Source organism: Nannobrachium achirus, assembly GCF_963921795.1.
Source record: "Nannobrachium achirus genome assembly, chromosome: 22".
NCBI lineage: Eukaryota > Metazoa > Chordata > Actinopteri > Myctophiformes > Myctophidae > Nannobrachium > Nannobrachium achirus.
The window spans coordinates 14,123,999-14,149,733 of NC_137829.1; the positions used below are offsets into that span (position 1 = coordinate 14,123,999).

Genomic DNA, 25,735 nt, shown 5'->3' on the forward strand with positions numbered 1-25,735 from the left:
AAGTACATTTTATTTTTCCCTGTAGCCAAGGTATGGCAGCGGCCATACCTTGCCATACCCAATTGACGCCTCTGCTGTGTGTGAGGGCCAATCCTAGTTCCCCAGGGCTGTGTGTTCCAAACTGTTGAACGTGTCTCTTGTTGTACATCGTTGTTGTCGGGTGGAAACCTTGTATGTCCAAAACCCTTTGTTTTGTAGATCTACATTCTCACAACGCCTCGCGTTGCGAGGTGTTGTGAGCATGTAGATCTGCTATTTTCATAATTTTCTGCCTCTAATATTTGACAATTTGGCCAATGTTAAATTTGTCCTTTTAGAGGTATTAAAAAGTCCTTAAATCTTCACTTCAGAAATGTGCAGATACCCTCTATACACTTAACCATTATGTCGGTTTGTTTACTGTTGAGTGAGAAAACAATGCTGCACATTAAGTTAATCATCTGGGGACCATCCTTGGGGGTCCCGACGCACAGGTTGGGAACCACTGCCTTACACCACTGGGCATTCGTAGAACCAGGCCTCCTTCACTCTGGCTTCCTCTGTGGTGCAGAATGCACATGGAACTGAGTAGGAAAACAAGCTGTAAAATCACATTAGGATCTTTGTTTTGTCTCTCAGCAACACGGACCTCTTCCCACATGGACTATCAATGAATATCGACAGCTTTCTGTGAACAACAGAGAACCTTATTGCTCAACTTCCAAGTAACGCTGTCTGGCAAAACAACATGGACTTCTGGCTCCGTCACACGTCTTTTTTTTCTTTCTTCCACATTTTGACTGCACATCTTGCATCAGTTTTCCCCCAGTCCTGTGCACATGCCCACACAGGTTTGCATTACTATACTTGTGAGGACCTCAACGTTTTAGGACAGATTTTATGACTGCAGCTTTTAATTCAAATAAACAGCTGTAGGCCTGAAGCCCAAAAATGGCAGATCTACGAGCTTATAGGTCAGTGATTTTTTGGTGCATGACACTGTCTCGCAACTATATGAATCGTGTTTAACTCTAAATTCCAACCCCCTAAACCTAACTTATTACACGTCTAATCTTAACCTGAATCTTTTTCTAATAAACGTATCTCTAAACATACTTTTTCAATCACAAACAACCATCTTTTTTGTGAGGAAAAGGAAAATGGTCCTCACAACTTCTGTTTCTCAAATTCGACAATACTTGTCCTGATATCTGGTCCTCACAAGCACACACACACACGCACGCACGCACGCACGCACACACAGAGAAACGTGAATTGTTGACGTGTCACAGTGACATTGGTGTCACCGAAGCTGGGTGACACCGTTCTAACTTTGACAAGTTCATCTTGATGTGTGTGTGTGTGTGTGTGTGTGTGTGTGTGTGTGTGTGTGTGTGTGTGTGTGTGTGTGTGTGTGTGTGTGTGTGTGTGTGTGTGTGTGTGTGTGTGTGTGTGTGTGTGTGTGTGTGTGTGTGTGTGTGTGTGTGTGTGTGTGTGTGTGTGTGTGTGTGTGTGTGCGTGCGTGTGTGTGTAGCAGCACTGATCCAGCCTGGGAGTGTCTCTCTGTGTGGGCGCTGGTGTAAAGTAACTAAGCACATGTACTCAAGTATACTTAAGTACCATTTTGAGGTACTTTTACTTTACTTAAGCACGTCAATTTTCCCAATGCTTCATACCCTGCTCCACTACATCTTGGAGGAAAATCTTATACTTTTTACTCCACTGCAATCATTTGAAAACCTGAGTTATTAGTCACTTTGTTTTGAGCATTACAAACTGCAATCGAACTGCATCAACCACTTAAGCCCTATTTTGCATGTCAGCTATTCCAAAATAGCCGATGACGCGTTGTGAGATTGTAGATCTGCTATTTAGTACTTTGACAAATGTTTGAAGAAATTGAAGGGAGAAAAAAATATTGTGGAAATCGGAGGCTGACATTCATATATGAGCATTTCTTTTTAAACCTTTGATACTGCAAGTATATTTTGACGCCAACACGCTTTCGTTGTACTTTTTAAGTAAATCGTTCGACTGCAGGGCTTTTACTTGTAGCAGAGTGTTTCTACACTGTGGTATTGATAATAAATAAAAGAGTGCTGCAGTGTGCTGTAACCCCTCCAACCCCCCACCTCCACCCGTCCTGTCCAGCTGGACCGGGCTTTGATGCTCGACAAAGCATGCCTCCCGACGCACACGCACACACGCACACACCATTAGGACAACAAAGCATGCCTCCGCGTTTGTTTACATGAGAGAGGCAGCTGTCCTCATCAGCTGTAGTTCCTGACTTCGGATATCGGCTCATTATATAAGCATATATAGGCCTTTTTTTGTGTGATTGCATCAAAATACATTTCTGGATGTCACGGACCATACAGGCCTCGCGGGTCATCTGGGAAAGGTCTGCTGTCAGTCCGTAACACTACAAATAAACGTGGAGAGGCAGCATTTTTTTAATGCCCCAAATATCTGGAACAAACTCCCAGAAAACGTTTAATTTCCTTTAAAACACAACTAAAGGCATGTCTGTTTGTCTCTGCCTTTCATTGAGTTATACTATTTGTTTCTTTCTCTTCTGCACTGTAATTGGATTTGTTTCTGTACTTGGTCTTGTCTTTTCTTTTTCTTTCTCCCTGCACAACGAATCTCTTTGCCGTTCTACTAGCTATGGTCCAAAACGTGATAACGATCTCCCTATGGTAACATGCATGTCTCCCCTGGTAGGCTCATTTTTGTATCAGTACACTTGATCAATAATTTCAGATCCATATTAATTAATACAGTACACTTCTTTTTATTTTTGCCTTCTTACTATCAGACAATGGTGCATTACTCTTCAAGAAACGGTTACAGTACAACAAATGTATGGTCTGTTATGAATGATTATCTTCGCTGTATGCAATGCCTCCGTGTGTACACTTTTGTGGGATATTGACTCTTTTAGAATCAGCCTCAGTTCTTAATGTGTGGGTTAGGGGTGGGCGATATGGTGATAAATATCGTTGAGACGATACAATGTCTCCACATCACGATAATGCCTTTTCAGAGATGTCGTATATATTGTGATACAACGAGGGAACGAATTGTTGTTGTCCTGTTGAATACAGAGATTCATTGCAGAATTCATTTAAACCTGCATTTTGGTCTAAATCAGTAGTTCTCAAACTTGAAAATGTCAAGGTCTCCCTTAACTCTGACAGTATACAAATGAAACCAGTCCATTTGGTTTCAATTGTATACTGTCAGAGTTACATACTTGTAAGGTTACATTTAGACCTCCCAAAAGGAACCCAGATCCCTGGACCCAACTTTGAGGACCACTGGTCTAAATGGTTTGTTACTCATTTTTCTTTTAGTTTTTGTTACCCAGTTGTACTGTTAAAGTAACTTGAAAAGTAACCATAAAAAACAACAAAAAGAAAAAAAGAATCGCGATAACATTGTCTATCGTGATACTGCTTGGAAAAATATCGTGATATTGTATTTTTCCATATCGCCCACCCCTACTGTGGGTTTTATAAATATTGAACCGATGACAAGTATAACGGCCGGGCTACACCAAACCGTTTTGCGCGCGTATGCGCGTTTTGGATAGATCCAATGTATATCAATTCAGCCAGCTACACCAGGCGTACGGATAGCGCGAACCACGGATACGCATTCCCTAAAAATAGGATCGGTTCTATTTTTTAAGCACGCGTATGTGTTTTGTACACAGACTATCTGGTCTTCCTCGCATATACTCCCTCCTTGGTGTAGCCTGGAGCGTGTACGCATACGCGAGCGTCTTCACGGACAGTACGCGCGTATGCGCGCATTTTTTGGTGTAGTCCGGCCGTCAACAAGAGCTTAATAACTACATTGGATCCATTCAGGTTATTTTTTTGTCCCACATTTCCTGAAAAGTAACACTTTTGAACGTGCAAGGTTTCCACTGCATGGGGGTAACCACCAACCACTCACTATGTGTTCACTGTCTCCCTACAGTTAACCTGTTGGACTCCAAGGCCAGCCAAGGGGAGCTGGGATGGATGTCCTACCCGTCACATGGGGTGAGTCCATCACAAAAGACACTAAATGTACTGTATACCTAATTTAACCACCGTGTCCCTGTTCTGGCCATGTCAAACGTTTGGTGAAAAAATAGCTGATGTACAACCCCGTGAGTTGCAACGTCACTCATTGTCTTTTCCTCTACTTACTGAAACTTAATTTTCAACCTATCTTCATATTATTGGTCCTCACTAATGCTGATGATATGGTGCAATGTTTTTTTCTGTCTCAGAGGAGGGCTGTGGACAGTTCAGACAATGTAATGTGCAGTAGCCAGTAGGGCTTCAACATTAATATTCGAATATCGGATATTCGTCGAATATGGGGGGAAAATGCATATTCGATCATAAAAATTAATATTCGAATTATAAAAAAAAAAAAAAAAAAGTAAAAAAAAAAAGTAAAAAAAAAAAAATCCGGCCATGCACGGTAGTACTACCGAAACATAACTCCGGCCATATACGGTAGTACTACGAAACATAACTCCGGCCATGTACGGTAGTACTACGAAACATAACTCCGGCCATATACGGTAGTACTACGAAACATAACTCCGGCCGCTCTCTCTAGAGGTCTCATCACACGTTGTTATGAGAAGCTGCTAACGTTAGCTTCAGCTTGATAGCTTCACCCTCTGGCTGTGGCTCTGTTAGTTGCGACCGTAGGTCGCATTTACTACCAAAACCTCCACCGGCTGTCCGTCCGTCCGTCAGTGAGTGAGTCAGTGAGTCAGTCAGTCACACGTCACACGTCACACTTTTGCCCTGCTCATATCTCCACAACCGTTGCCCCCATCCATGCCAAATTTTGCACACACACTACAACCTCCAAGGACCCCCGGAGCTCCAGGGACCCCCAGGTCCCTGGGGGACCCCCAGGTGTAAAAAAATGTCCCTCTGTGAGTCGCACGTCACACTTTTGCCCTGCTCATATCTCCACAACCGTTGCCCCCATCCATGCCACATTTTGCACACACACTCCTTACCTGCCAAACTACAACCTCCAAGGACCCCCGGAGCTCCAGGGACCCCCAGGTCCCTGGGGGACCCCCAGGTGTAAAACATGACCAAATGTGCAAAAATGACCAAATGACCACCCCAACGGGGCTGCTCACGGGGAATTCCTGGGGACCACCCACTCCTGGTGCTCCAGAATGGATGCAAAAGTGGTGACGCCCCCATAAAATGCCGTAACTCGGGCTAGGAGCGTCCGGGAGAGCCGGGGCCGGTACCTATTCGTCCGCCAAGGCAACGCAGACACCCCACCCCTCATTTCTCACATGGCCCTCTTCTAGCGCCACCATCAGGCCGATTCTTGCAAAACACATTTTTGGACACTGCTCCTAAAATGTTTGCCCTAAAATCACGCAAATCGCTACACAGTATGTCTACACTCATCCCATCAACATGAATCTGTCCCATATAGCGCCACCTTCAGGCCGAATTTTAAAAACACATTTTTGGACACTGCTCCTACAGATTTTGCCCTAAAATCACGAAAATCACTACACAGTATGTCTACACTCATGTCATCAACATGGATCAGGAAGATTTTGGAAAAACACATTTTTGCCCTATTTGTGGAGATAAGCAACCTACGGTCGCGTATCTCCCGATTAGGGAGTCTTACTGGTTACAAACTGTTGCAGATAGCAGGGTGACCACAGCTTAGCTTGTAGATTTTTCCTCATTGATCTTACACCAGCATGCATTTGCAACATAGCCTCTAGCCTAGCCAGACAGCAGCTGTCTCTGACTGACTGACTGACTGCGAGTGGAGGAGTAGAGGAGAGGAACGTATGTCTCAGTGTTGCCAAGTCTGATATTTATAATCCATGTTGGGCTTGTTTCTTTTTTGTTGTAAAGTTGCTTGTAAATAATGGTGGTTGTGATTGTGAGCTTGTAGATCAGACCAGCTGTTTTCAAATAGCCAATGTATATAGGTTTAAAGTAATCATGTGGCCTATATTCACTTATTTTGAGCTTGTTTTCATAGACCTGGTTGCTTATTCCTCTCACAAGATTTGGCAACACACCCATCTATTTTGATAATGGTAACAGAGAACTTACAGTGGCTATTTACTTAACTTTTTTGCTTTTAATAGTTTTATAGCCTAATTGCATTTACTTTTTTGTGTAAAACAATTTTCATCAGCTTTATAAATAAATCTCTTTGAAACTGAAGACCATGGCCAATATTGATGATAATATAAAAAAAAGAAAAAGAAAAAAAAAAACCTTTTTTTTTCTTTTTTATTTTATTATTATTATTATTATTTTTATTGTTTTTTTAATATTCGAATATATTCGATATTCGGGCCAATTTCTAAGACCAATATTCGAATTTAATATTTGAGGAATGTTGAAGCCCTAGTAGCCAGGTGCAACAAAGCAGTGCCATGAATAATTGATGGGATGGTCGTGCAGATATCTTAGGACAACCACTGGAACTGGTTTAACTTGATTGGTGCTAGAGTGTTTGTTTACCGCAGAGAATTATGTTGGTTCCATTTGTTCCCTCTCAGAAATAAATTAACACTACTGGATTGGAATGCAGGTGGAACAAAGCAGTGTCAGGAATTTACAGTGCAGTCTTAGGACAACCAGCAAATGTAGGCAGATTGGAGAAAATGTTCATTGATAAATCAACAAATAACATCAACAGTTACATAATTTGTAATTACTAGTAACATCATCATTAGTGTTTATTTATTTTTTCTTCTTTTTATGAACACAAGAACAATGGCTTTCATTAGGCTAACTTTCCAGGAATAGAAAGCCTGACGTTTCTATTAGCTTGGATTTCTTATTGATGTTCACTGGTAGGTATAGATTCTGAACTGTCCACAGCCTCTGAGTAGAACCAACATAACGGGCCCTATTTTTGTCCATGCTAAACCCTAAACCCCTAAACGTCTTTGCCTTTTTTTGTTTTACTATTTTGAAAAACATTTTAAAATACTTCAAATAGCTGACCTACATCAACACGTTCTGAGCTTGTATATCAGCTATTTGAAACTATTTAAAAATGTTTTTCAAAATAGTGAAAAAAGGCAAAGAAGTTTAGGGATAAGGGGTTTAGCATGGACAAAAATAGGGCCAATATGTCAAACATTCATGTATGTACATTTATTATAACTAACTCTCATTTATAAGAAGGACCAATTATGGGGGAAGTCGTCCTTTTTTACTACTGCTTTTTAACTATTTTTAAAAGCATGTACTTTTCTTTTCTTTTTGTCAAGTAGGTACTTTAAATCAAGTAAACATTTGACAGAGTAACTTTCACTTCATGTAGTTGCGTAATACTTCACAAGAAGCTGCTATCCTTTGACTCAAGTACCAGGGTTGAGTGCTTTGTCCACCATTGCCAGTGAGTTACTTTCCACAAAGTCCTGTTTGACGGCAGCAGCGAAGTGCAGCTTAAGCCAGGTCTCTGAGTGGTTAGCGGCACCGCAGGTTACAGGTTAAGTGTGTGGGACGTGATGGTTCAAACACTCAGCTTGTTGTGTTGAGTCAATCATTGTGACCTGAAGACAACGTATCCATCTTCACACGAGCAGTGATAAGCAAGTTACTGTTGGACAGGGGTGTCACAATGGGGGGAAGGGGGGGGGGGGGGAGTCAAAATACAAAGAAAGCCAAAATACAAAGGGAATTCATAATTGCTCATAACAACCACACCAGGGGGTCTAATGATGTACTGTCAACCTCATAGACACATGTGCAAAACTATGGCACCACCTCTTTAAGCGAACATTTGTAACTCAAATTTTGCTTCTGGGGGGTCCCTGGAACTAAATATTTTGAGATGGAGGTCCGTGGCCAAATACATTCATTTTGGGGGTACTTCACATGAAAAAGTGTGAGCACCACTGACATAGAAAAATAGGTTTTTCAAAAAACCTTCAAAGATGTTCACGATTTTTCAAAAATAGCAGCTATACAAGCTTGCATATGTGCTATTTTTCAATAGTTAAAGCACAAAATAACGCAGTGAATCCTTGTACCCATCAGGGCCCAGAATTTGTTGCGACACCCCTGTTCACAAGAGCAGTGATAAGCAAGTTACTGGTGGAACAAAACCAGAAATGATTCTAATGCCAGAGAGCTTTCGCTTTGTTTTGGTCTTGAATTGACACTTGTGGCCTTTCTAAACGGGTTAGACCAGGGATCTGCTTTTCAGGCCAAAGACCCCTTATAGCTGAGAGAGCGATGAAGCAGGACCGTCTACTACAGATTGTATAAAATTGTGTTGCAGTCAGATTAATGTTTTTCATAGCTTTCATAGATAGCTTCATAGACACGTTGACAGCACTATCGTCAGTGTTGTGTAAATTAATATACCTAGTTTGTTTGTTTACACATTATAACTTATTTAGCAGTACAAAATCTGAGGAGCCCCTAGGGGTGCTGGACCCCCTTTGAAGACCCATGGGTTAAAATGATTTTATTGAACGATAGCAGCAAAGTACACCGTATATTGAGTGCAGATTTGGACCAAAAGCAGAGTCTCTGATGCCACTTTGCATCAATTTTTATATTTACACACACACACACACACACACACACACACACACACACACACACACACACACACACACACACACACACACACACACACACACACACATAGACCAGGGTTCCCAGGGAACCAGGGTCCCCCAGGGGACCATCCAAAATGCTCAGGGTGAAGGATGAGGTTGTTAATCTTAATTGCCTAAAAGGTTTTCACTTTAACGGCAACGACAAAGCAACGATTTGTTAAGTGTGAGTGAACATAACCCCACTAAACATAAACCCACTGCGTAATGTCAGTGTGTGTGCGTGCACGCTCGTGTGTGTATGTCCTGCTAATAAAGTTTCACTGTGGGAGCATATGGAGCAGTGCGTGTGGATAATCTATTCTAGGTGAGACTGTATATTAACCCAAAAAAAGAGAGGCCAACTACAAAAGCCTTCTAAATCAGTAGTTCTCACACTTAGGGTCGTACAAGCAGGTGTGCAGATGTATGTACACGCTCGCCGCTTATATATCTGCTATTTGTATCTGCTATGCAACTCAAAGATCTTTAATGACACAGACGCTTTCCCACTTTTAATTGGTTAAGTCATTATAGACCCAACCTTAAAGGAGTAGTTCACCCCAAAATGTTTTTTTTTCTTTCTATTGATTACTCACGCCATGGAGACTTGAGTTCAATAATATTTTTTTTGTTTTAGTCTCACTCCTAAAACAATCATTTCATTAGAATAAATGTAACCTCTTTGATTCCGGATGGGGACCCGAATGCATCATCTCGAATCAATGGGGGTTATATTTACTATAGAGAAATCTTTGTCTTAGGAATTCGAAAAAAAATACAAAAAGAAATATAACTGAACTCAAGTCTCCATGGCGTGAGTAATCAATAGGAAAAATTGAGGGTGAACTACTCCTTTAATATGCAGTCTAACCTAAGCTTTATGACACTTGTTATAAATGTTTATGCATAGCAACTTAGAACAAAAGTAGACCAAAGGCGATCCAAGAGAAATCCAAGCGATGTCTGGCGATGTCCTTTCACAGAACAATGCGACTCAGATGTTTTTCAAAAATAGCAGCTATACAAGCTTGCATATGTGCTATTTTTCAATAGTTAAAGCACAAAATAACGCAGTGAATCCTTGTACCCATCAGGGCCCAGAATTTGTTGCGACACCCCTGTTCACAAGAGCAGTGATAAGCAAGTTACTGGTGGAACAAAACCAGAAATGATTCTAATGCCAGAGAGCTTTCGCTTTGTTTTGGTCTTGAATTGACACTTGTGGCCTTTCTAAACGGGTTAGACCAGGGATCTGCTTTTCAGGCCAAAGACCCCTTATAGCTGAGAGAGCGATGAAGCAGGACCGTCTACTACAGATTGTATAAAATTGTGTTGCAGTCAGATTAATGTTTTTCATAGCTTTCATAGATAGCTTCATAGACACGTTGACAGCACTATCGTCAGTGTTGTGTAAATTAATATACCTAGTTTGTTTGTTTACACATTATAACTTATTTAGCAGTACAAAATCTGAGGAGCCCCTAGGGGTGCTGGACCCCCTTTGAAGACCCATGGGTTAAAATGATTTTATTGAACGATAGCAGCAAAGTACACCGTATATTGAGTGCAGATTTGGACCAAAAGCAGAGTCTCTGATGCCACTTTGCATCAATTTTTATATTTACACACACACACACACACACACACACACACACACACACACACACACACACACACACACACACACACACACACACACACACACACACATAGACCAGGGTTCCCAGGGAACCAGGGTCCCCCAGGGGACCATCCAAAATGCTCAGGGTGAAGGATGAGGTTGTTAATCTTAATTGCCTAAAAGGTTTTCACTTTAACGGCAACGACAAAGCAACGATTTGTTAAGTGTGAGTGAACATAACCCCACTAAACATAAACCCACTGCGTAATGTCAGTGTGTGTGCGTGCACGCTCGTGTGTGTATGTCCTGCTAATAAAGTTTCACTGTGGGAGCATATGGAGCAGTGCGTGTGGATAATCTATTCTAGGTGAGACTGTATATTAACCCAAAAAAAGAGAGGCCAACTACAAAAGCCTTCTAAATCAGTAGTTCTCACACTTAGGGTCGTACAAGCAGGTGTGCAGATGTATGTACACGCTCGCCGCTTATATATCTGCTATTTGTATCTGCTATGCAACTCAAAGATCTTTAATGACACAGACGCTTTCCCACTTTTAATTGGTTAAGTCATTATAGACCCAACCTTAAAGGAGTAGTTCACCCCAAAATGTTTTTTTTTCTTTCTATTGATTACTCACGCCATGGAGACTTGAGTTCAATAATATTTTTTTTGTTTTAGTCTCACTCCTAAAACAATCATTTCATTAGAATAAATGTAACCTCTTTGATTCCGGATGGGGACCCGAATGCATCATCTCGAATCAATGGGGGTTATATTTACTATAGAGAAATCTTTGTCTTAGGAATTCGAAAAAAAATACAAAAAGAAATATAACTGAACTCAAGTCTCCATGGCGTGAGTAATCAATAGGAAAAATTGAGGGTGAACTACTCCTTTAATATGCAGTCTAACCTAAGCTTTATGACACTTGTTATAAATGTTTATGCATAGCAACTTAGAACAAAAGTAGACCAAAGGCGATCCAAGAGAAATCCAAGCGATGTCTGGCGATGTCCTTTCACAGAACAATGCGACTCAGATGTTTGCCATCATCACAGTTCAGCTCAATCGCCAGCATGCCACAGAGACTGCAGCATAAGCGAGGCAACACCAGACCAGCGTGACGCAATATAGTCACTTCTGGCTCAACTCGCCGCAATAACGCTTACACACATTTATTACTGGCAATTTATTACAGCTAAATGTATACTTTGCTGGACGGCCGCGTCACCAACGCCTCCCTCAGGCTGGGACATCCGTTATTGTCGTCAAGCGACGCGGTCGCCGCGCCGAGGTATGAGTCCGGGCTGCTTTCCTTTCCCACATGGTGTGAGCAGGCTGTTATAGTCCAGCCCCCATAAATCTCTCCCTTAAAGGTCATACAAATTGCCTGCAATTGTCTTCAGTCCAAACGCTACTTCGAGCAGCCAAGTTTTTCCTTTGCGGCCTCCTTTTTTTTTCTCCCCTCCTACTTTTTCTTCTTCCCGGGGTTCAACCTTATAAAGCTCCCAACATGCAGCAGCAGCAGCAGCAGCAGCAGCGGTGGAGCTGTGTGCCAGAGGTGTATACGGCCTGGGGAAACCAGACCTGGCAGCTCCACGGAACAAATGACTGGATTACCTTAAGCCACTGCCAAGGCCTAATTCTGACACTTAATAAAGTTTGGAGGAAAAGCAGAGGTGTGCGTGTGCCCCTGTGTGTGTGCGTGCGTGTGTGTGTGCGTGTGTGCGTGTGTGTGTGCTTGTGTGCGTGTGTGCGTGTGTGTGTGTGTGTGCTTGTGTGTGTACGTGCATGTTTGCTTGTGTGTGTGTGTGCGTGCACGCGTATGTGTTTGTGTGTGTGTGCGTGCATGTGGCCCTGAGGCCCAGGAGTCTAACTAGCTAGACAAATAAACACGTTGGGTTAGCCCAGGGGAGGTGTATAGCGGTACTTTAAGTGGAGGGCTGGCTGGTATAAATGGAGGTCTCGCAACAAGAGCTTTTCGAGGAGCTGCTGCAACATTACGCGCTGGCTCTATAGTGCAGGGGTCTGCAGTGTTTTTTCTGCAGACCAGAGACCCCTTAAGCTGAGAGAGAGATGAAGCAGGGACCCCCACTATATTTTATGACGTTGTGTTGCAGATTAAACTTCTTTATAGATTTCATAGATGCCTTCGTAGGCTTGTTTGACAGCACTATATCATCAGTGTTGGATTCCTGTTGATGTGCATTTTCAGGCATTTAACCGTCTTAAACCCTCAATAGCAGGGGTGGGCAACTTTGATGATGGAGAGGGCCACTAAAACGCGTGAGCTTGTAGATCTGCTATTTTTGCTACTTTTGAATTGGAATCCTGAATTAATTAATTTAATTTCACATGCATTTAGTTATACTTATGTAAACTTTATGAACTTAGATATACTGTGCAGATTCAGATGATACGTATAAAAGAATGTACAGTCGTCTTTTTTGCCAGACCCAGGGGGTCGGCCTACAAAAGGCTTTGTCGGTCTGTCGGTCTGTCGGTCGGGCGGTCGGTCCCTCTTTTCCTCAGTGTGCCTGTGTTTGCCTCTGACTGCTCATCTGCCCCTCCCTTCCCTTGCTCGGCTGATTGCCTTGAGTGGCGTCACCTGTACAGGACCAGCTGAGTTGAGTTGGCTGACGAGCTGCTGACACTATAAATTCCTCAGCCCATCTACAAGCTCAGAAACATTTCCAGCTGCTCAGCCTATACAATCCTGTGTGTTCATGTGTTTCATTGCGGGTCTGGCAGAACCAGGTGACCTGGTCTAGTTAATGATGATTAGGATCTGCAGCAACAGTCTATCAGCTGCTGCAGATCATAATCATCATTAAAAAAGACTCCTACGACTTACAGCGAGTGCGCATTTTAACATTCCTTTATAATACAGATATCAGTCAGAAACATAACACACTAAACAAGTTGCAGACAGATTTGGGTCTGGCCCCGCTCAATAATTGTGAATCCATTTCCTCACCTGAGTTGGGTGACCAATCAGGGCCCAGTATTGGTCTGGTCTAACCAGTTGTGTCCAGAGACATTTTTTTTAAATCTGCCCCTTGGAAAAAGAACCTTCCCTATAGAAATACCACCAGACAAATATCCACGCAGTGATATAGTCTGGCTACGCGAGGCTATAGACAATACCCACATTTAATAATACACACAACAACACAGCCTAAATGGATCACGGTGTACACATTGCCATATACTGTATACCCGTTTGTTCCGTCGCACATTTTTACAGTACATCAACACCTGTATAATTGACATACTGAGACATATGAGAAGACTGGAAGGAGAGATGGAGGAAGAGAACACACGAGGGAAAGAGAGAACGCACGCTGTGTGTGTTTATGGGGGGGTTAACAGCAATTGAGAGAGACGGTATAGGAAGGACGAGGGGCTTTGATAAAAAGAAGAGAGAGAGAGGGAGGGAGGGAGGGAGAGGGAGAGAGAAGGCTTGCAGTTCTCTCTCCCTGTACCCCTTCTTGCCACCATTTACTTCTATGCAGAAATACAGTGTGTTGATTGCGTCACATCTTGGTCACTTCTCATATTTTTGGTTTTGTGGATTTATTTTTTCTTTCTCGACCACAGATCTTAGAGGTGTGATTTAAAACCCATCAAGACCAGGAACGCATCCGTGTTAGATTTGAACAAGTTTAACCATCATTTTGTGCTTTAACTATAAGCAGATATACAGGCTCGCAGAGCTTGTATATCTGCTATTTTTTTAAATCGTGACAATTTGCAAAGATCTTTGAATATATGTATTTTGAAACGAAGATTTGTAACTCCAATCTTTGTTTCTGGGGGGTTCCTGGAACAACATTATTTTAGATGGGGGGTCGGCGGCCAAACACATATAATTCTAGTGGTCCTTGACATTTAAAGGTTTGAGCACCGCTGATATGGAAACATACGTTGTTTTTTTTTCTTCAGAAAACCGCTTTAGAAGACTTTTTTAACGGGTTAAGATGGCATGTTGTTTACACAGATCATAGGTTCCTTGTTTACCTGGTATCCTGGTTTCTTTGAGGCACTAGTAGACCTACACGTGTTAACCTGGGCACTACACTCCCTCTGGAAACCTGGGGAGACAACGGACTGCCCTCGTGCTTCATTCTTTGCATGAGGAGTCCAAGTCGCTTCTTTTCACCTGACAAGGGAGAGATTCCCCGGCTGGATGTAGCACGTGGAAGGAACACGTTATTCCAACCGGTTTCTTTCCCCTCCATCAGGCGCCCTGGCTGGCCAGGGGGAGGCATTCTTCTTCTTTTGTGTATCAAGACTACTAGATTTTTATATTTTGTCGATAAGACTAGACTAGACTAAAACTATTTCAGAAGACTAAGACTAAGACTGTTATTTGTGTTATTCAAAAAACTAAGACTAAGACTAAATCTAAAGTCTAAGTCTAAAACTAATGGCTGTAAAAATTAACCCTGGTATGTAACTGCAATGAAATTAAAGCCAGATACATCTTTTATGTATGGTTTATTTTGACCAAGTAACAGGCAGTAGAAGACAATGACTTGTTCAGAATTATGTGGTTATATTTAGCCTAAAAATCGTATCCTAAAAGATGAAGACTAAAAGTCTAAGACTGACTAAGACTGACTAAGACTAAAATGTTTTGATATTTAGTCTACTAAGACTAGACTAGACAAAAACAATTTTTGAAGACTAAGACAGGACTAAGACTAAATGGTGTATTATTCAAAAGACTTTAACACTGCCTCAGCTAAATGTCTACATTTTAGAGAGGTTAATATGCCTGATTTATACTCATCTGCCCCCGCTGTGTCACGCCTTCTACAAGCGTGGAGTTCCGCTATTTTTGGTCACGACGCACTCGACAACACAGGTCTAAATCGAGCTTCGCAGAAAGCAAATGAAAGAGAGGGGGGACAGGAGCCAACGAAAGAGAGGCGGAGAAACGATACACAAGGGGACGAGAGAGTGATTATGACAGGGAGGGAGAGAGAGAGAGGACAAAGAGGGGGGGTAAGATGGAGAGAGAGAGGAACAGAGATGATTCTGCTGCTGCTACCGATGATGATGGTGATGATGATAGTGATGATGGCGTTCTCAAGGTGAATGATGGGTAATCACTCACGCCACCCACTGTCTGACCGCGCTCTGATAAGCACCCTGCCCTGAGAGAGCGGCCCGCGCAAACATGTCTCATAATGTGGTCACGCACGCTCACACACACGCACGCGCACATGCGCACGCACGCGCACATGCGCACACACACTGACACTGACGGATAGGCCGTGGCTATCGGCCTGCAGAGCCACAATGCACTCCGGTCAGGAGCAAATTAAGAGCTTAGCCTCCCAGACGCTTCCCCCGTTGCCACCAGAACTGAACTGTGTGTGTGTGTGTGTGTGTGTGTGTGTCTTTGCATATGGGTAGGTCAACTTTTGTGTTTCTGTGTGATCATGTCCATGTCTGCGAGAGAGAGAGAGAGACAGAGTGTGTGCGTGCATGCGTGCGTGCGTGCGTGCGTGCGTGCGCGTGGCTCTCTTATCAGTTCAGAACGCAGACTTGAGTGCTGAGCTTGCATCGTCCGGGGGGGCTTAGCCCCTCCCCACAACTGAAGACCACTAAAGATTACACTGTCTGCTTTCAAAGCATGCACGCACGCACATGCACACACACGCGTACACACGCGTACACACACACACACACACACACACACACACACACACACACACACACACACACACACACACACACACACGCACACGAACACACGCACCCTCCAGTGTGGAGGGTCTGCAGAGAATGTGGGATTAATCATGCCTTTGTTCACGTGTAGCCATGGTGTACTTTCATCACTATCCACAACAACCAGTAATAATGCTGCTAACCATTGAATCACATGAACTGTATAGCACAGTGGTTCTCAACCTTTTCAGGCCATGACCCCCAAAATAATCATATTTGACCCTACGAGTTGAGGCATTACATTTTGTATAACATGGTTCTATTGTGAAAAAAGACGATCTACATTTAAAGATACTGCTCTCTGTATGCGAGGCGTTGTGAGCATGTAGATCATCTATTTTCACAATGTCTGCCTCTAATATTTAACAATTTGGCCAATGTTTAATTTGTCTTTTCAGAGGTATTAAAAAGTCCTTAAATTGTCACTTTAGGAATGTGCAGATACCCTCTATACACTTGAACTTTATATTGGTTTGTTTACTGTCGAGTGAGAAAACAGTTAATCATCTGAGGAGCCCCCAAAATCATTTGCGGACCCCCCTGGGGTTCCCGACCCACAGGTTTAGAACCACTGCTCTGGCACAGTGGTTCTCAAACCTGTTCATGTCAAGGATCCCCAAATTGATATGTATTTGGCCACGGACCCACGATCTGAAAAGGCTTTGTGCCAGGAATCCCCAGAACAGAAGATTCATGTAAAAAAAAGCGAAATTGTTCAGAAATATTTGCAATATATATCATTTTTTTAAGTAAAAAAAAGTAGCAGTTGTGTTGCGCTGCGCTGCGAGCTTGCAGGAGATACGGTGGCTCAGGATGTAGAGTGGCCGCTTGGGAACCGGAAGGTTCCCAGTTCGATCCCGGGCTCCCCCAGAGTTAGTGTTGAAGAGTCCTTGAGCAAGACTCTGAAGCCCTAGTTGCTCCCGATGCACAATCATTGTAAACTGCCTTGGATAAAGGTGTTATATAAATGCACCGAGGAATAGAGGGGAGGAATAGAGGAGAAGAGAGGAATAGAGAGGGAAAGAGAGGAATAGAGGAGAGGAGGGAATGGAGGGGTACACTGGACTGTGGCCAGAATCTAAAGAGCCATACCATTAAAACAGACCTGAGACCCTGAGATCAGCAACGTGAGCCGTGTGTGTGTGTGTGTGTGTGTGTGTGTGTGTGTGTGTGTGTGTGTGTGTGTGTGTGTGTGTGTGTGTGTGTGTGTGTGTGTGTGTGTGTGTGTGTGTGTGTGTGTGTGTGTGTGTGTGTGTGTGTGTGTGTGTGTGTGTGTGTGTGTGTGTGTGTTGCACATGCTCTGGTTTCTCATTATTCCTGACAGATTTGCAGTGGAACACAGATCCTGGTTTCCTTTTTTGCACGCACGCACGCTGTGGTTCCATACATCAGTGTTTCTCAAACTATTAAATTTCAAGGTCTTCCCTTAACTCTGACAGTGTACAAATGGAACCAAATGGACCCATTAGGGTCCATTTCCCATTTGGTTCCATTTGTAGACTGTCAGTGTTACAGACTTGTATGGGTCAATTTAGACCCATACAAGACCCATACCCCCTAAAGGAACCCACCCTGAAATCCACTTTGAGAAATACATGTTGTGTGGACCTGAAATGTTCTTAGGATTAGGAACAACTGAAATAACTGACCTATCTGACTGTTTCACAACATTAATCCAAAGCTCAAACATTTAAATCCCATTGTGTAAAAATAATGCCTTAGCTGCAGCTCTATGATACAGTATAAGCTTACAGTTTGCTTGCTATTTTCAGCGAAAGCTTTCCCCACAATATGGATGCTGGTGTTTGATTGGTTAAATCAGTGGTTCTCAACCTTTTCAGGCCGCGTCTCACAAAATAATCATATTTTAACTGGGGATCCCCCCACCCTGATGAGCACTAAGAGTTGAGGCATTACATTTTGTATAACACGGTTCTATTACTACTATAAAAATAGCAGATCTACATTCCCACAACGCCTCGCGTTGTGAGGCGTTATGAGCATGTACTGTAGATCGGTAGCCTGACACTCAGCCTGAATTGACATTTCGTTTCACTTCATTATTCAGTCTGAGGTCGCTCCCGCCCAGGGCGATTGCTGGGATGGGCGTTGCCAAAGAGGCAGTCTTCTGCGATTGATTCACCGTCTGACCAACACATGACGTAGTGTTGTTATGTGTGGCTGGCTAGTGGCTAGCCTGTTGCTTGCTAGTGCTACTTGCTAACCAAAGACACAGGCAGAATAGGAGCACTACGAACTAGTAATCAAACACAACATAACATGCCTGCTACTGGTGTTTCATAGCGAGATAGATCGATACGATCGCAATTTACCGCATTTTACTGCGACGCGATGCGCGGTACGGTACGGCGGCGGCGCTAGTTTACTTGGAAACGCACATGAGTTCTGGGAAACCCCCACCCACGCTGATCACAAGACGCTGATTCACGACGCTGATTCGCCGTACGGATTTTCGAACGAGGAAGGCCTCTTCAATGAGAGCGATTCCAGACCCCTGAATCGCCAAAACAAAAATTTTAAGGGGTGTGGCTAGCGATTCAGGGTCTGGAACTAGGCTAGTAGATCGGCTCTTGTCGCAATTTCTGCCTCTAATATTTGACAATTTGGCCAATGTTTAATTTGTCATTTTAGAGGTATTAAAAAGTCCTTAAATTGTTACACTGTCTGCTTTCAAAGCATGCACGCACGCACGTGCACACACACGCGCGCGCACACACACACACACACACACACACACACACACACACACACACACACACACACACACACACACACACACTGTCCCTCCTGTGATTTCATACAGCTCAACATGACGCCTGCTGTTGAACACAAAATGTGATCGATGGAGTTTCGGGTTTCCTGTCTGTCTGTCTGTCTGTCTGTCTGTCTGTCTGGCCTGCTCAGTGTGTTCTGGTCTATACTGTAACAGTGTTGTACACGCACTGTAAAGCAACTTAAATCATAACATCATTGCATTACATAGATCCACTTAAGTGAATGTTTTAAAAAGCTGTCTGACACAATATTGCATATTTTTGCAATCGATGCCTGAACACATAGCCATGTAAGAAAGAATTAAGACATTTGCAAACACACGCGCACCCACACACACTCACACATTATCGTCCCATCAGAAAAGTGCGTGCTATGAGCCTTTCCTCGGTGCTACAGCCTCAAAACACTACAACAAAGGGGGCACGGTGGCGCAGTCGGTGCTGTCATCAGTGCCCATACCCTATAGGTGGGGTTCGCAAAAGGGCTTTTCTGTGTGGAGTTTGCATGTTCTCCCCGTGTCTCCTAGGGTAGGTACCCTCTCGAATAAACATGCAGTAATCCTGGTCTCTATACTGCCTCCCCCTGGCCAGCCGGAGGGGAAAGGAACTGGTTGGAATAACGTGTTCTTTCCACGTTCTACGTCCAACCGGAGAACCTCCCCCCCGTCAGGTGAAACGAAGCGACTTGGACTCTTCATGCATAGAAGGAAGCATGAGGTCAGTCCATTGTCTCCCCAGGTTGGCAGAGGAAGTGTAGCGCCCAGGATTACGTTAGATAATTGACACCGGGTGAAAAATGGGTTACAAAATCGTGGGATAAAACATTTATATATAAAAAAAAAAGAATCAACATTCAGAACAGAGCAAAAACACAGAAAATCCTAAAATGAAAACAATTATCATGGATGAACATTTCGGAGGCGGTGGGTTTAAGCACGATTGACACGGGTCGAATAAATCGCTTTACGAGCGAGCTCCTTAAAGAACCTCACCATGCTGTCATCCTACACCAGAGCCATGCATGGCGGAGGGGCTTTGACTCCCGTTGACCTGCAAGTCTTTGAAGTGTCTTTTAATGGTTGTCTGAGAGCAGGGGTGTCACAAGGGGGGAACAAGTGGGACTGGGTTACTAGGGCCCAAGGTGGAGGGGCCTTAATTATTTTATTCTTTAGCTATTGAAAAATAGCAGATCAGCTATTTTTGAAAAGTCGTGAAAATTTTGCTTCTGGGGGGGGGGGGGGGGGGGTCCCTGGAACTACATTTTTTGAGATGGGGGTGGTGGGAAAATACATATAATTTTGGTGGCCCTTCACATGAAAAAGTTTGAACACCACCGACATAGAAACATAGGTTTTTCGAGAAAAAAAAACATAGAACGATTTAGAAGACATTTATAGAATCGTGTCAAAAATATTGAAAGCCTTGCACAAATTTTCACGATTTTTCAAACGTAGCAGATCTACAAGCTCGCAGCGAGTCATTTTTCAATAGTAGTAATAATGCGTGCCCAGTCTAAATGGGGGGCCCGCAGTGAATCCTTGTACCCACTGCCCAGGGCCCAGAATGTGGTGCGACACCCATGTCTGAGAGTACGTGCCTGGACTCACTGCCTGGGCTGTAATATCTGACCCCGCCGCATCACGTTACCGCTCCCCGCTCCGTACTGTCCCTCGCAGACCACCGTACCTACAGCACAGATCACAAGTTCACACTGTGACACCTCCTGACCTCCCTGGCCAGCTGTGACCCCCGCCGGGAGGGGGGCAGGGGGGTCACATAGGTTGAGGGTCGGGGGGGAGGGTCGCGTGTAATGTTCCCGTGTTGGTATATATCAATTAGAGAGGCGATTGCAAAGGGGGAGAGACCCTCTGTAGACAGACGAGACCACGATCCTCTAATACGTTTTCATGTCAAAGGACCCCGCAAATAGGCTCTGTGCATAACTGTTGTCAAAGACCCTTGATTTAGGAAGATAGTCCAGCCGTTGCTTCGCTACTGGAGGCAAAATTATACACAAATGGTCACAAAATGTCAGTGGTTCTCAACCTTTTCAGGCTGCAACCCCTAAAAATCATATTTGAACTGGGAACGCCCCCACCCTGACGAGCACTAAGAGGAATTACGTTTTGTATAACACGGTTCTATTGTGAAAATAGCAGATCTACATGCTCACAACGCCTCGCCTCGCTTAATGACCGATGATTTAACATATACTTGCTTGGTTTCTCCCAATAAAACATGCATAGCCTACTGGCTGCTTTCAATCAATGAGGCCCAGCCCTGTCTGTGTGTGTGCGTTGCCCCAGAACCTGCACAGCTGTGCTGTGTGAGTGTGAGTCAATCTGGCTCCGTCCTGACCGTCAATAGTCTGTTGTGTTTTGCTACCAAATAAAAATCGCTGATCTCTCAACAATGCCTGCAAAAAAGATGTCTCAAGTGTGGAAACACTTTGAACAAGTAGAGGACAAAACTGAAGTAAGATGTAGGATCTGCGATCTGACTATGACCTACCACTCCACAACGAGCAACATCAGATCACTTGATAAAAGTAAGTTGGCATAAGTCCCTTATGTTATGTCCTTACTCCCTTTCTTATTAACCAGTAAGACTCCCTAATCGGGAGATAAGCGACCGTAGGTGGCTTATCTCCACAAATGGGGCAAAAATTTGTTTTGCCAAAATCTTCCTGATCCATGTTGATGACATGAGTGTAGACATGCTGTGTAGTGATATTCGTGATTTTAGGGCAAAAACTGTAGGAGCAGTGTCCAAAAATGTGTTTTAAAAATCGGCCTGAAGGTGGCGCTAGAATAGGGCCATGTGAGAAATGAGGGGTGGGGTCTCCGTGTTGCCTTGGCGGACGAATAGGTACCGGCCCCGGCTCTCCCGGACGCTCCTAGCCCGAGTTACGGCATTTTATGTGCGCTGCAGTGGCAGGGGGTCCTCCACTGGGGGCGCCACCACTTTTGCATCCGTTCTGGAGCACCAGGAGTCGGTGGTCCCCGGGAATTCCCCGTGAGCAGCCCCGTTGGGGTGGTCATTTGGTCATTTTTGCACATTTGGTCATTTTTTACATCTGGGGGTCCCAGGTCCCTGGGGCTCCGGGGGTCCTTGGAGGTTGTAGTTTGGCAGGCAAGGAGTGTGTGTGTAAAATCTGGCATGGATGGGGTCAACGGGTGCGGAGATATAAGCAGGGAAAAAGTGTGACGTGTGATGTGTGACGGACTCACAGACAGACAGCCTGTGGAGGTTTTGGTAGTAAATGCGACCTACGGTCGCAAACAGTCAAAAGCGACGTGACGCGGACGCTCAGGTTTTGAGCTTGCAGATCAGCAAATAAACCTATGCATCAACAACACGTAACAGCACTAGAGTTGTGTTTTAAGCTCTTCTTTTCTCTTTCTCCCCGACGACTGACCGGGGTCTGTTTTGGAAAATCCAATCGCTGTTGTCTCTGTCAGCGCAGCGTCTCGTGGACAGATGCATGCATGGATGTTACACAGATATTGGTGTCGGGCAGAGCCTTCAGAAAAGCCTTAAAAAAAAAAAAAAAAAAAACAGGGCCATTCGACTACCTTTTGACTATAAACTAATTTCGGACAATCATAGTCGACTATACAAATCCTTAGTCGGGGACAGCCCTAGTCTATAGTCTCCTCTGTATCTGTATACGTTAACTGCTGTGCTGCCTCTGGTTGCTGGATTCCCCCTGCGAAATCAATAAAATCTCTATCTCTCCTCTGCCCACACACACACACACACACACACACACATACACACACACACACACACACACACACACACACACACACACACACACACACACACACACACACAAGCTCTCTCTCGCTAATAATGGACATGCTGTAACTGGATCTCTAATTGCGACCTCATCGGCATTTCAATGAACAGAATGAGTAAGAAAGTGGTGCGTGTGTGTGTGTGCGTGTGTGCGTGTGTGCGTGTGTGCGTGTGTGTGTGTATATGATACTACCACAGTAGGACATGCCAATCCTATCTAACTAATGCAATTGTTCAGTAACCTGATCCAGAGCTGACTTATACTGTTATTACATATCTGTCTATCTGTGTGCGTGCATGCATGCGTGTGTGTGTGTGTGTATGTGAGAGAGAGAGAGGGAGAGAGAGAGAGAGTGAGTCTCGTTCTCTCATTGTGTGTCTATCTCTCTCTCTCTCCTCTATGTCATGGCTTTTTGATGTGTGTTGACCACTGAAACTGTCTGATAAGCTGTTAGGTCACATAATTGGTCCGTAACACAATGACTTTACGCACGCACGCACACATGCACGCACACACACGCACGCACACACACACGTACGTGAACACACACAGATGGATGGAGTATGATGTCATATATTGTATGGCAGGGGAATGGGAGCACATCACACTAGTTCAAAAACACACACGCACACGCACACGCACACATACACACACACACACGCAAAAACACAAACAAGCAAGAAACACTTACACATAGACTGGAGGGCAGACAAACCTGTCATGGACACCTGGGTTTGATTTTGTACTCTCTGTGTGTGCGTGCGTGTGTGTGTGTCCAGCACACACATCAACAACAGTCACACTGGGTTTTCTCCAATCTGCATCATATCAGTGTACAATGAAAATACATCAACACGCTCGCACGTGCACACACATACACACACACACACACACACACACACACACACACACACACACACACCAGAGCATTGTCGGAGCCATTCTCTGTAGCCCAGGGCTCTGAACTGTGTGGTTGGACCAAGTGGTTTAGTCAGCACAGCAGACAGGGTTTCCACACACACACACACACACACACACACACACACACACACACACACACACACACACACACACACACACACACACACACACACACACACACACACACACACACACACACACACACCACTGAAACAATACCTGCTTCTTCCACAATCATTTCCCATGCTGGTTTAAAGGCAGCTGACAGCACACGGCTCCATGCTCTGCTGGTTTCTATTCGCTGGGACATCACACACTGTCTAATGTTTCCACCCGCTTTTAATTTGTTAACACCGTGAGACGTTGTGTGTGTTTTTTTGTTTTGTTTTTGCATACTTGAGAGTCTACAAATGGTAGCCATCATCAAACTTGGCGTTGAAAAGATGCCATGAAAACAATCAAAGAAAGCTACTTCTCTTTAATACACGCTAGAAGAGGACCATGTGAGAAATCAGGGGCCATCCAAGGAGTGTGTGTGCAAAGTTTGGCATGGATAGGGGCAGCGGTGGCGGATAAAAGAGTAGGGGCAAAAGTGTGACGTTACTTGTGACGGACAGACAGACAGACACGGACGGACGGACAGACAGCCGGTAGAGCTTTTCCCCGTAGAGCAGTGTTTCTCAAACTTTCAAATTTCATGGTCTCCCCTTAACTCTGACAGTATACAAACGGAACCAAATGTACCCGTTAGGGTCCATTTGGTTCCATTTATATACTGTCAGAGTTACAGACTTTTATGGGTCAATTTAGACCCCCCTAAAGGAAGCCACAGAGTCCCTGGAATCTGCTTTGAGAACCACTGCCGAGGACCACGTTTACGTCCATTGCCGCTGAGAGGCTCTGCTCCCTGAAACCTTCCAGTTAGGGATGTTAACAATTCATCTAAAATCGATTATTTGGCGTTATTATCCGATTAAAATAATGATTATAATGGTTTATTTATTTATTTTTATTTTTTACAGGTATGGTGTGTGTAATGATATCAAATGTGAGTTTAACATAATCACAGTAATCCTTAATCATATTCCATCATATTCAAGGGCTTTTGGAAAGAAATGAGACTCCATAGAGCACTGCAAAGGGGAGGTGTGTGTGTCAGTGTCCAGTGTCCACTAAGTGTCCACTAATTTTCGGTTTCGGACAAGGATTTTCCATTTGGTCCTAAAAAATGCTGCTTATCAATAAATTGGTTAATGAATTCATCGATAATCGAGCCACTATCGGTTTGCTCATGCTCAGCAGAAGGTCTGTTGAGGATGGCTGGTGACTTGTGAGCTCAGGGTGATGCACCCGGTAGTTGTTCATCTTGGTGAAGTCCACTGACTTTGGTACTGTATGAAAACGTACTTTTGTTTTGGCGAATGGTCCGAGCGGTTAATGGTTGGGGGTTGTGTGTGTGTGTGTGTGTGTGTGTGTGTGTGTGTGTGTGTGTGTGTGTGTGTGTGTGTGTGTGTGTGTGTGTGTGTGTGTGTGTGTGTGTGTGTGTGTGTGTGTGTGTGTGTGTGTGTGTGTGTGTGTGTGTGTGTGTGTGTGTGTGTGTGTGTGTGTGTGATGGATGAGCTGATGGGAAACACATCCTGACCGAGAGACTAAACATAGGAAGACTCTCTCTCACTCCCTTCCTCTCTCCACTCCTCTCTCACGCTCCTTTCTTCTTTCTCTCTCTCTCTCTCTCTCTCTCTCTCTTGCTGTCCTGATATCCTCTGGCCATCTCTACTTCTCTCTTACACCCCCCCCCCTCCCTCTCTCTCTCTCTCTCTCTCTCTCTTTCTCACCTTCTGCGTTCCTCTCTCTCCTGTTTCTCTGTCTCTGCGGAGTGTTTCATTAAACGTGCTCTGAGCTTGTAGTCTGTCTTTCAATGTCTTGCACACATGCACGCACGCACGTGCACGCACATAGGCTTTAATGTAATAGCGAAGCCAGACTTTAAGCGCATCATTAATTTCTCTCTGTATAAAACACCTGCTGAATCTCACCAGCCCACTTGAAACACTTCAGTGTGTGTGTGTGTGTGTGTGTGTGTGTGTGTGTGTGTGTGTGTGTGTGTGTGTGTGTGTGTGTGTGTGTGTGTGTGTGTGTGTGTGTGTGTGTGTGTGTGTGTGTGTGTGTGTGTGTGTGTGTGTGTGTGTGTGTGTGTGTGTGTGTGCGTGCGCGTGTTGCCGCTAATGTTTGTGTG

At 44.1% G+C, this 25,735-nt stretch overlaps 1 protein-coding gene across 1 annotated transcript in view; it reads left to right on the forward strand.

Annotated features, from left to right (window-relative positions):
• The window catches only part of epha3 (eph receptor A3), a 197,778-nt gene that overhangs the window by 18,851 nt on the left and 153,192 nt on the right, over nucleotides 1-25,735 (forward strand). Inside the window, exon 2 of the mRNA XM_080753798.1 lies at nucleotides 3,970-4,034. Within this exon, the coding sequence (XP_080609924.1) occupies nucleotides 3,970-4,034 (65 nt within the window). The remainder of the gene's footprint in view (nucleotides 1-3,969; nucleotides 4,035-25,735) is intronic.